This window comes from Chamaea fasciata, unplaced genomic scaffold (assembly GCF_029207755.1).
Source record: "Chamaea fasciata isolate MVZ Bird 193981 ecotype frontalis unplaced genomic scaffold, bChaFas1.0.hap1 SCAF_9, whole genome shotgun sequence".
Classification (NCBI taxonomy): domain Eukaryota; kingdom Metazoa; phylum Chordata; class Aves; order Passeriformes; family Sylviidae; genus Chamaea; species Chamaea fasciata.
The window spans coordinates 12785519-12797931 of NW_027094094.1; the positions used below are offsets into that span (position 1 = coordinate 12785519).

At 43.6% G+C, this 12413-nt stretch overlaps 1 protein-coding gene across 3 annotated transcripts in view; it reads right to left on the bottom strand.

Moving 5' to 3' along the window:
• Positions 1-12413, bottom strand: part of SUFU (SUFU negative regulator of hedgehog signaling) — a 93319-nt gene that overhangs the window by 25448 nt on the left and 55458 nt on the right. For all 3 annotated transcript variants that reach the window (XR_010722270.1, XM_066191020.1, XM_066191018.1), the window contains exons 9-10: positions 2920-3054; positions 1325-1463 (exon numbers count right to left, since the gene is read on the bottom strand). Coding sequence is in view for 2 of the 3 variants with exons in the window: in XM_066191020.1 (XP_066047117.1) it covers positions 1325-1463; positions 2920-3054 (274 nt within the window). In the remaining variant the exon portion in view is untranslated. The remainder of the gene's footprint in view (positions 1-1324; positions 1464-2919; positions 3055-12413) is intronic.

Below are 12413 nucleotides of genomic sequence, written 5' to 3' on the forward strand. Positions count from 1 at the left end.
TCTTCATCTTTCCATCCCACCTACTCGAAAAATCTTACACATTTTCAGCACCAAAATAAGAGACATGAAAACAGCCAGGTTCATAAGGGTTAACATATCTGAATGGTGAAATAATTATTGCCATTCTTCAATGTTTGGAGGTTACCTGACCACTCTACACATCAATATATTTCAAGAAGTGATGTAAATGCAAACAAACACTCATGTTTGGAGTTAACACAGTCACAAGATCCTGTGTATCATATGTTAGCAAGCACAGGAACCAACAGCAAATGACCCACCCTTAAACCTGACTCTTTGCTGTTAATCATTACAGGAACATTGCACTTTCCAGTCAGAACAATCAAAGCATGCAGGCTCTTTGAAAATCCCTACACAAGATGATTCTGGCCGAGATCAGCTCCTTTACAGGACATACAGATTCCAAGGTATGATGTCCTCCAGACGTATGAATGCGGGCTGCAGGATGCCTTGAAAACAAGTCATTGGAAGGCTAACTGCAACACTGCAATGCTGAAGCAATCCCCTGGCTTCAAAACAGAAGGGGAGGCAGGAATACCACAGTTACAGTGAAGACAGAGACATAAGAGACACACAGTCCCTCAGAAATGGGCTTTTCTGCATCAACATATTCCCTTAAGATTTTTTTTTTTTCACAATATGCTTATAACCATAAAGAAATTCAAGGGTAGAACAGTGCCACACTGTCAGATCATTAGTGCATCACTGCTCTAGGGCTGACCCTCAACTCCAAGCAGATGGGGATTTTCCAGGGAAGATCTGTGACACCAAAAACATGTGGGTGCTTCAAGTAACCACAAGCTTTTGTCAAAGAATCAGTAGAAAAGAGCTAAAACTGAAAGGCATCGCTCTCTGTACTGCTCTCCCATTAGGGATGATGTCAAATTGAGATCTTGGCTCTGCAGGATCACAGTCCCACAGCTTTCTAGCTCTTCTGCCCTGGCTCCATTCTTGTTTAGGTCATTCCACTCTGCCTCCCCAAATTCCTTTCTGGAAGAAATCAAGAATAAATACAGTCTGTAAAGTGTTCACCGACTTCAGGAAATGGATACTACTGTATTCACAGATGATTTCTGAATTTTCCGGTCAATTATCATTTTGAGTTCCACTATTATAAATAGCAACATTTCACCATTATTTTTTGGAGCCACAATTACTGAAAATATTGTGCAAGAGCTATGAGAGATGTTGCAGCAGAAAACACAGGTTTGTTACACTTTCAAACAACATAAGCCCTTAGCAAGATAATTTTTAGGTCACAGTAAAGGAGGAAAGGGGGAAAACAGGAGGCAGGGTTTCTCACTTGTAACCAAGGTCCGTGGGCTGCATAGGGGTGCTCCTCTGTAGCAAAGGCTCCTTCTACTCCTGTTGATACAAATGTGATTGCTGTATCTCCTGTAATACTTTTATAGGTAAAGTGCCGTCCATGTAAGAGCCTTCCCCTGGGGAATTAAACACATATGCATGAGCTGAGAGGGCATGTGCAGCGTTCAACACAACAATGGAGATACATCACTATTGTTTCTGCCATCAGCATGGGAAACTATTTTGAAAGTAGCAAATATTTATTTTTCAGGAACATAAGAATAATTTCCTCTAAGAAGCAGGTGATAAGCCTCCTTCTGAGGCAGGGAGCTACCCCTCATCTTCCCCCTTAATCTCAGGACCTTATTACAGAGCTAGAATACATCTAAATCTCACTTCATGCCTATCCCCATGATGAGGTGCTGATGTATGCAAAGGCAGGGGACTGCCAGTTTTCCAGCAAGATGGAAACTACAAAAGAGAATCTAAACTCCACATCTTGTGGGAATGTGAAGACGCATTTCTAAGAAGGTTCATTGCTGTGACAAGACCTCGTAATCAAATGTCCTGGTGCTTCACAAATGTCACCTGTATACTTAAGCAAGTGCCTAGAAACACACATACATGACCATCTACAGTATTACTTCCCTTTTTTTATTCAATGCAAGGGAAAATCGTGGCTCTTGTATTTCGGCTCAGAGCATCTGTGACACCCATGCATGGCTTCTAACATGCAAGAGGGAAAACTTCAGGTAATATATTTAGTGCCTACCAGAGTCACAGTTGCTTGATGAGTAACTGCTGGTCAGATGAGCTGAGGTAACTGATCAGGACAGACTGTTCACACATTTGTGACGTAAAATAAAATATGTTTGTGCTAACTTTCCCATTGGTTTCTTAACAGGCCCAGGCAAGTGTGCACCTGCTGCTGCTAACTCTGATACTACCAACATGTAACTCATTAAGCTAAAGTCAATCACCTACAATTACTTGTCTTGACACAATAGTTCATCTTTATCTTAAGGACTAGAACATTTTCACAGGGATTTTTAAAAATAATGCTGGCTAAAATTAAGGAAAACTAGAAGGCAGTGATATGCACAGACTGAACCTACAAAAAATAATGTGTAGAGTAGGCACACAATGTGTTGCTCCTTCAGTCATGTGACATAATTTGTCTAAACCCCACACTTGTATGCATAAACTGATTGCAAACAGGTTTTGCACAACCACTTATCTGAGTCCATAAGTTAGAATGAATAACTTAAGGGATTCCTTTGACACAGTATGTTAAGATGTCCCTTTTTTTTATCACAGGGTTGCTAGCATTAGACTAATAAAAAAACCCCTATAATAACCCTGTCCTGCTTCGGCACTCAAAAGACACTGGAGGATGTAAGAAGAATGAGGAACAATCTTAACATGATGAGTGCAGAATCATGCAAAGAATCATCTGTTTCTAATGTGTTTTGGCAAAATGTCTAAGCTCTGGCCTTTACAGACCCATTGCATGAATGTCTGTATGGTGAAACAATGCCACAAGCCAAAAGCAGCATGTGAGCACAGGCTGTGGAGGAGGATGGCTTCACTCACCTTAGACAGAGGGGGATGAGCGCTCCAGACTCCTGGTTGAATTTCAGGTGCACGCTCTCCAGCTGTCTCGTGCGGATCAGCTCATGAGGAATGATGGCGGCGGAGCTCTCGCTTTCCAAACTGTCCTTACGGCTTCTAAGACAACAGACAAAATGCACATATTCAGGATTCCAGTACTGAGTGCTATTTTGATTGCAAATATTGAAAGATACAGGAAAACACTGTTATGAAGACAAAGACACATCTGAGTTTTCTGCAGAGATACAGCCTCACTCAGACTACCAGTCCCAGCACGCAGCTCTTCACCTTGATTTGATAACCTAGGATCTGAATTGATGCACAGACATGGTGCATCCCTTTCCAGTATAAAAAAAATATTTTTCTGGGAAGAACTGCAGCAAAAGTCTCCAAAACTCAAAAATTCCAAACACTATAAAATGGTTTGGAAGAATTACCAGGTGTGTCCTCCCTCCTGCTTTTGCTTTATCTTCAGGATTTTTCAGGCACTGGCCTGCAGGAAAGGCTTGTCCAGCCCTTTGTGCCTTTTTTTGCACAGTTCAACCAAAAGGCTTTGAGAATCTCCTGGTTCCACCAGCATCAAGTGCAATAGCCAAAAGACAGAGTCTCCATGTGACAAATAGGATATTCACAGATTCTTTTCCCTTGTAAGTTTGGCTGCTTTAGGACAATGGTAGCTTTGCTTTCTTACTCCTTCATTTCTGCAAGACCAGCATATTCAGAAGCTACAACATGGTTATGCTGTCACATGATTAGGAACCTTGCCAGACCAAATCCTCTAGATAATAAAACAATCTATCTCAAAATACTTGACCATAAACAATTTATATGTTCAAAGAGCACCAGCATGATCCCTTACTTGACAGTCTGGAACAATGAATAAAGAACAGGATGGGTTATGACTTTAATGGATGACATGGACTCATGAGAAGTGTCTGATAAGGGATTTACATTTTTGTCACCTGGCATTCCACAAGAATTTAACAGAGGTAAGACTTTGTTAAGACAGTTTCTACAGTACAGAATCGCCAGAGGTGACGGACAGGGAAAGCAGGAGGACACTGAGATTCCACATTGCAATGTACTTCCATTGTGCCACAAGGACCAGAAGCCAAACAAGGCTACCAAGCTGTGGCTCCATTTGAGAACACTGTTAAAACAAGCCTGGATCCTTCCTCCACCCAAGCTGAACTGTCTTTAATGTACATCTGGAAATGATTGTAAAGAATCAGCTTCACCCTCATGAGCTGACCTAGATGACACCTTTACTTGATTTTACCTTTGAGGGCTGTCCCAAAATTACTCCCATCAACCATACACATAGTAGTGCAGTTCAATGTGAATTCCAGTGCAGATCAGCCTCTTGCTTCTGCCGGGTTACCAGGTGAGCCCTTCACCCATGCTCCTGAGCTGCCCACTCTGAAACAACTAAACTCTGATCTCTCATGGTCCACCCTGCAAATACACTGCATGGCCAGGTCAGAGACATGCAGAAAAAAGATACCAGAGCAGCTCAGCTCTCTGCAAGATAAAAACTGTAAAACGTGTCCCATTTTCTTCTTTAACAACACACAAAGGAGTAATGGATCCAGCAGGGACATGGTAGGTCAGGACACAGCTTATGCACAGTTTGGGCTGATGGACTGACAGCAGAGTGTCAGTTTAGTGGGTTAACCCTGAAGCAAAAACACAATATGCTTTGTAGTCTCTATGTGTGGCACTTAAAGTTGTGTTTAATCTACTTCAGCAAACATTTTATAGCTCTTTCTAGGTGGGGTCTTCAAAGAGTGGAGCAGACCAGCATTTTTCAGGCTGATTACCTGAGAAGTGCAGTTACACTTGATTAATGATCAGTTGACCTTAAGCTAAGCTTTGTCTCAACTTCCTTATCAGATCTTATATACACAGTGAGCTGTGGGAAAGTCAGCCTGTGGTCTACAGCTTCCAATCATTCATTTATCAGCCCCTACCAAAAGGCTCAGCCATTAGCAACGCATGATTTTCAAGCAAGCCATAAACTTCCTAAATGCAGTTCCAGAGTTTAGGCACTGTGGAGTGGATCAGGAGTTTTACAGCAATGTTACTGCTACAGAGAAGAGCCTGTGCTCTGCTGACCTGGACTGCCTAAGCGTGGCAGGCATGGGGACATCCCAGAACAGCCTCACAGGCAATCCATGGTGTAAGGTTTGTGCTTCAGCAGGACAGAGAGCTGCAGGACAGCTCCCCACACCCCTGGGCTCCAAATCCCTCCGAGATGAAGGTGGGTTTTTAGGTTTCCACCATGCTAGCCAGTACAGCTGCGAGCACAATGGGGCTGCAGTCCGGAGGGAAAACTGCCTCCGGTTGTTAATGCAATAATAGGAATGACGACAATATTCTGGAGGCAAGGGGCAAAGCTTTCTGAGTCTTATTAAAACCAGCAAAAGCTGTTTGTCATTACATGCTCAAGAGAAGATGTTGACTAATGTATAACTATCAAACGGAACTGTCATGACTTTACGGCTGTCAATAATTATGACTTCACATTAATAAGTAACCAGCCCTTCTGTCAAAAAGGTGAAGCAAAATGGTAGTTAATACTTTGAATGACATGAAAGCATTAATCCTTGACAAAATTTTTCCAAAGTACTTGTACTCTGTGTCTCTTGTTTCCCTTCAAAGGAGCTCACACAATTTCAGGTATTTAAAATTAAGAGTGAAACTCCAATAGCAGAAACCAAATAACCTTCAAAGGCAGACCTTTCTAAACAAGAATTGTGTATTGTGGACTGCACAAAACACATCAGGAGGCCACTTTCAGACTCAGAAAAATGTCGCATGACACGGGGACTAAGAAAAACCTATAAAAATTCTCTCTTAGGGACTGGAAATCCTTGTGCTGACCATTCCAAAGGGTGATAGCCCAGGTGAACGTTCAGCAGGACCTCTAGGTTGTTATTAATAAAAAGCTCATGTCATAACACAGATTGCCATCCACCGCTTGTAGTTTTCAGACTCAGAAAACAAATACAGAAAAAGTTTGCTTTCTAACACTAACATCCCTGGTTTTACAACTATCAGTTACACATAAGTCCTTGCTTCCTCCACCCCATCACCAAATAAATCAGCAGCAAGAGTCAGTGGAGTTTTACTTGTTATGACTAAGATCTAGCTGACTATCACGAAAAATGTTGCAAACTTTGTCTATCCCAGATTTAATACCTTGTCCAACCCCCACAAAAAAATTCATGTTTCTCAGTGTCCAGAAAAAACAACTCTGCAAAAGCCAGGGTTGCTGCATTAGGAAAGGCAGCAGATTTAAATGGAAGCAGCATGCCGGAAATGCCCCAGTTTAAAGACTGCACATCTAGTGTTTTGTGAAACTGGAGGGGAGTTGGAGGAGATTAAAGCGCATTTCCCTCTGATTGGAAGCTTGTGGGAGGTGTAAACGTGGGCAGTTGTCAGATTAATTCTTTAGATGATTACATTCTTTTTGTTTCTTTAAAGCTGTTTGTAGTTGGGTTTGATGTCTCCTGTTCTGGGCAAGTGTATTGCTGCAGTTACCAAGGTGACTTTAGCTGACTTTCAACTATTTTTTCCAGCTTCAGTTTCTACCAGTAGTCTGCTTCTGGGTGGAGGAGAGAGGGAGAAAATTATTTTTGTTGTTTTTTTGTTAAGTCTCATGAATGCTGATTAACATGAACTTAACCAAAGCCATGTTTGATTTTTTTTTCTCTTTTTCTGAGTAAGAGAGGGTGGTCAAGCCTTTGTAAAGGTGTCCAGTGTGGCCTGCAGCTTCCCCAGATCTGTCAACAAGGGGAAAGGGCCTGAGGAGACTTGACGTCTCAGTGTGCTGTGCTCCTTCTTGATGTGAGAAGGCCACACGCTGGAACCTGCAGCCTCCCGGGGGCCCTCTCTTTGTATTAAAAATCAGGGTGGCTGCAACCTGCTTAATTTGATGCCAATTAGCAGCAGCCCGTGGGGATCCTGGAAAATCGCCAATGCAATCACTGGGTTGCACAAAGTTTGGATGTCCCCTCCTTATAAGTCATGTTTATAGCAACTCCTTCTCAAGCAACCACTGGCAGTTATTTTATGGGATTCACGAATACCCAGGTTGATTGGATTAAGAAAGGTTTATTTATTCTTGCATTTGCACTTCACTTTATGATCAGAGCGCTTGATCTCATGGATCTGTCAAGGAAGGAAGTCTCAGTTCCTTTCCAAGCTCTGGTGCTGATATGGAGCATAAATTTGCTGCATTTCCAAGCTAACCTCCCAAGTATCAAAATCACAAAGGATATGCTGTGGGAAGCTGGCCATGGCAGGGGCTCCTTCCAGGACTGGGTGCTCACTGCCTCGCTGAAGTTAGTTTCTGTCATTGCTCCTTGCTCCCTCCATATAAAATTCAGTACTGTGAGTTACCAAATGCAAACCATCAGTGCAGACTTGCACAGCTGGGAGAGAAAGGTCAGGCCACTTTTCCTTTCTTCCCCTCCTGCCCCCTTCCTTCCACTCCCACTTCTTCCCTTTCCAACCGTGGCTATTTCAGACCTCCTCACTCCCTCATGAAGATATGGTCAAAGATCACTTAAGTGCCAACAATCTTCCAGTCTCTTTCCCACAGTTTCCCCTGAAGGGCAAACCAGCAGCTGTGGGAAAGAGCCCTCAGCACCTTGGCACACAGCGTTACAGCACCCGTCAGGAACGCGCAGAGGCAAGTGCAGAACTGGGGAGGACATGGTTACACGGCTCCTGCTGTGGTCACACTGAGACAAGGCTACCTCAAGTGCTCAGACTTGGGTGCTCCCCAGCCTAGTTAAACAGGATGGTGACGATGTTCTGTGTGCATTTCCTGGCAGAGAAGGGCTGCTAGGACAATGCCAGTAGCAACAATCTTCTTGCCACTCACATATCCCTTTGGAAAGCTGCATAATAACCACTGTCAGAGCTTGCAGGGGCCAGACTGTTCCAGGACCTGCAGCTGAAGTGGAATTGAGAGATTTAGGCTGTGGCACTGGCACCCTGCAGACTCATGAGCGAAGTCAAACAACTCTTTTATGCTTCAGGTTCCCTGTCTGTAAAACCGAGACATTTTTCCACGTAGGGACGTTGCAAGGATTAAGTCAATGTTTGCAAAGCACTTTTGGATTCTTAGATGGGGAAAGCTATACAGGAGTGCAAATTATTAGCATGGTGACTGCTTTCCACTTCTACTGACACTGGTTTGCAAGACATTTACTTTTCTAGTTTGCACTCTTGTCACTCAGCCTCACGCTGAGAGACACTCCCTGAAGTATATTGCCTCCTTCCATTCAGCATTCCTGACTCAACCAGGACACCGCTGAATGGCGACCCAATGAGAGAGCATGCCTAAATAAGCAGGACTGGATTGGAAACTTACTGCTTAGTGGTTGCAGAATCAGAAAGCCTAGCCAGAACCAGACAGCTTCAGAGAATGCTGAAATGCTCCTCTTTATGTAAAGTTTGCCTCCAAGAACTGAAGACAGGAAACCAGCTACAAAGACAACAGCTCCTCTCCGCCCAAATAAAGCAGAATGAAAACCCAGTGCAACTGGGAAAAGCAAAGAGCAGACTCGCCTTCAAGCAAATTCTACATTTTTGTATTACCGTCAGAGCTTCCTCAGAAATGCTGCTCAGATGGAGCTTGTTAATGTGCATTAACTCAGTGCTGCTCTCTGACAGGAGTTATCCGTGTGCTCTGTTTACCAAGTCAGAGGAACTGCAGGAGCAGTGGACTCCAGCCCTGGAAGCAGTGCCACTATTACTCATGTGCTCCAAACCAGGCACACCATGTGACAGTCTGGGGTTATCCCAGGAGGAATTCTGGAGTGACACAACTCCTCCCTCTTCCCACGAGGGAAAGGCAACCACCTGAGATGCTCAGAGTGCAGAGCTCCAGCAGGTCACTGCCAGGACAGTCCTGCCAGCCCCACCTGCCGGAGGGTTGTTCCCTACTCTGTTTGCCAGGAACCTGCCTTCATTTCCCTGCACAGCTGGAAACTGTTCAGGGCTGGATGGAATTAGCACATGGCTACAGGGCTACCATATGTTCAGGTTTCCCTAGACTCAACCTGTCTTTCTGCCTAGAAACTGAATGCAGATGGGACTTGAAGTCTCTATGGGTCCCTGGACAAATGACCACCATACATAAGGGACCACCACAATTATCTGGGAAATCCCAGACAAAATCATGAGAGTCAGGCATATGAACCACACTACTTGATCCTTCTTGAGAATGGGGAGAGCTATAAACAGCAGAGACATGATGGAAAAACCTTATCAAAGTAATAGAGACTTGGGAGACCCTTTTCTATCACTCAAACCTCATGTTCAGACACTGGGGTGTGCGTGGGCAATACCTGAATTCTGGCACAATGAAATGCAACAATTACAGATAATTTTAGCTTCAACACATGCAGTAATGCAGTGTGCTAGCACTAGGTTTCTACTCCATGCCTCAACTCACAGCAGAACAGTCTGAGTCAGCCAAGAGGCAGAAAAACATCAATTTCAGCAATGCTGCGTGATCAAGGGGGCCCTTGAGGGGTGGAAAAGGTCAAGAATTCCCCTATCCCAATGCTGGCTCTCACTGCAACTGTGGCAAATTAACTCTGCTGTCCTAATCTGTAATGTGGAGATACTACTCACCTACTGCACAGGAGAGCACAGAGCTAATTACCAGGGACAACCAAAGACTCGGCCCCAGAAATTATTACATCAAGAAATTAAATAGTGATCGAAGCAAGACTCCACAAGTGTCACTGAACTTTGACATCTGGAGCTTCCAGCCCACTGAGGCTTTGACAGCAGCAGTGTTTAGTCTGCCATTTAAATATCCCCTACAGGCAACAGTTCTCTGTATCCAGCAAGAGTCAATCTGCACGATTCAGGAGTCTGGGAGCATTGCCTTTCTGTGTGTCTCAGCAGCACCTACTTAACTGATGGGTCTCAAGAAACAAATAATGCACCACTGAAACGCACACTATTCATACACGTCTTATTTTTCCAAGTGGTAATTGAGAGTATTCAGTTACCTATGTTCAAAATGATTAGTCATGTTTCCAAAGAATAATTCACATGTTCTTTTGTTAATACCTACGAACTGATTTAATGGCTGCTTATGAACTGAGCCAACAGTCATTTTGAGAAACAGATGTCTGATGCAGTTTTAAGCTTTAAGTGTGCTTTTATTCATATCCTTAGGAGAAAAAGGGCTACACAGTCTACGGTAATAACACTAATGAATCAAAGTACTACAGCTGCCCAGCAGGATTTTGACAGAAACCAGCTTTTTCTCAAAGGAACTTTTTTTTAGGACTCTGGGACAGTGAACAACTGGTAATATGCATGCTTAACATGTAAGTATGTGCTTTGCTGAAGCCAAAACACTGAATCAAGCCCTATCTGCAACCAAATAATGTGAGGATTTTGCATAAGCACTGAAAACAGTAACTATACAAAGACTGGGAAATCTATATGGAATCTGGATCCTCTACATTATATACAAATAAGTATTCAAAAGTTTGAGTGTTTGTGATACTATTTATGATGCTGAATGCAGAACAGGTTGTCTGTTTTGAACCTTGATAGATTATTGTGTGTGGGTGGTAGGGTTAGGATAAAAGAAAGGGAAGAAAGCTACTAGGAAAGCAGTTGGTGGCTGCAAATCCATGATAAATAAACAGCACATTCCTCTTCTGCACAAAGTCCTTAGAGTCTGTGTCAGACTTTAACATCCTACTGTCAGTTGGGTGCAAGTTTGACAGACTGGGGTTCTGCAGTGCTCCCTATGCAAAGCAGATTTGAAACAATTTGCCATGCCCCAAGAGAGTGTTCCTGTCAAGTTTCTCGAGAACTTCTAATGCACCAGTTATTCACAGGACCCTTGCAAAGAACCACAGGTTTGATATTTTATGATCTGGTGTGTACAGTGCAGGATATGATTACACACGAGCCTGCTTCCCATCAGCCAGCACCTCATAATCATTAACATATTTATCCTTATGGTGCCTCAAGAAGATGACATTGTTATTAGTCCCATTTTATAGATTCAGAACTGAAGCTCAATAGCTAAATTACTTGCCTTTGATTACACAAGATTTAGAGTGAAGGACAGACCTTAGTCCCAGCCCTACCAGGCCTGAGCAATGCAAGCAAGGATCACAGCAGAAGGACTAGATCTTTGTACAGAATTGTCCTTCATCTCGGGTGCTCAGAAGTCCGATGAAAGAGTTATACCTGCACTGGGTTTGTGCCCTTTGTGTCTCAGCCTTTATCCCTGCAGGTACCTGGAGGGAACATGGATGCAGATACATTACAGCCTGCAAAAGCTGAGCTCCTAAGTTACATTCCTGTGCAGCAGCTGGAAATGAGACTCCATATCATGCTCTTGTACTTAATGCACATTGAGCAATTTTGCTCAAATGCAAGAGACATGCTGAGACAGTGTATTAAGGAAGGCGGAGACATAACAAGATCGTCCTCTTCTGCTTCATCTATACCACACTGTTCTGGAAAATGTGTTGACTGATCAGTTTTAGCCGCAGTAAGGATAATCATCGGGTCTGATTTACATACTAGTTAGTCAGAGGTTGTAAGTAAACACTTCTTTCCAGCACAAACCATCCCTTTTGGTATGGTCAATGCATCAAACAAGTCCCACTGTATCTGCTACACAGAGAGGAGAAGCAACTACACAAGGAGAAGAAGATCTTTCCCAAATTCCTCTCAAAGACTGTTTCAAGCTGAGATTTCCCCTATCCCTCCAATAGTATCACCACAGTAACACGGCTGATGGCTGTCTTTCCTTAAGTGAAGTGCTTACGGAGAAACAGGCTACCTGTCAGTTTCCCCCAGCGGTAACCATAGACCTCAGAGAAATGTATTGACCTCCTAGGAGGCAAATGTTGGAAACCAGCCATTCCTACCACTCAGGCTTCAGGCACGGTGAGTGTACAGCTACTGCAGGTAAGAGAGATTTGCATCAAAGAGCACTGCCACAGATGTGAGGCTCTGAATTTGACCTGCCTTCCTTTGTCTCAGAACAGTTAAAAACACAGGTAAACATTTGTGTGCTTCATTTTAGACCTCTGCTAACCTTTCACCACTCTGTCTCAAACGTATCTCTGTTTATCTCACCCTGAATAACGTAAAGCTCCCTTATCTAAGCAACAACTGCCTCCCAGCATTAAGGCTTACTCATCAGCTGCCTCCTTGACCTGATGTGCACCCAAAATGTTTGTGGTCACCCCCAACCACTGAGGACTCAGAAATTACAGTGGGCATGCAGATGCATGCAGGAGCCCAGCACCTGTGAGAAATCCTGCCCAGTACTTTTGAGCTCTCCAAGGCTGGGTGTGACTCGTGCAAATCACATGGTATAATTTTATATTTTTTTCAGCGGGGCCAGTGGGACCAATCAATGGTCCAATGTGACCAACCTGCAGGTAGAGAAATACTACTCAGTATTTCTG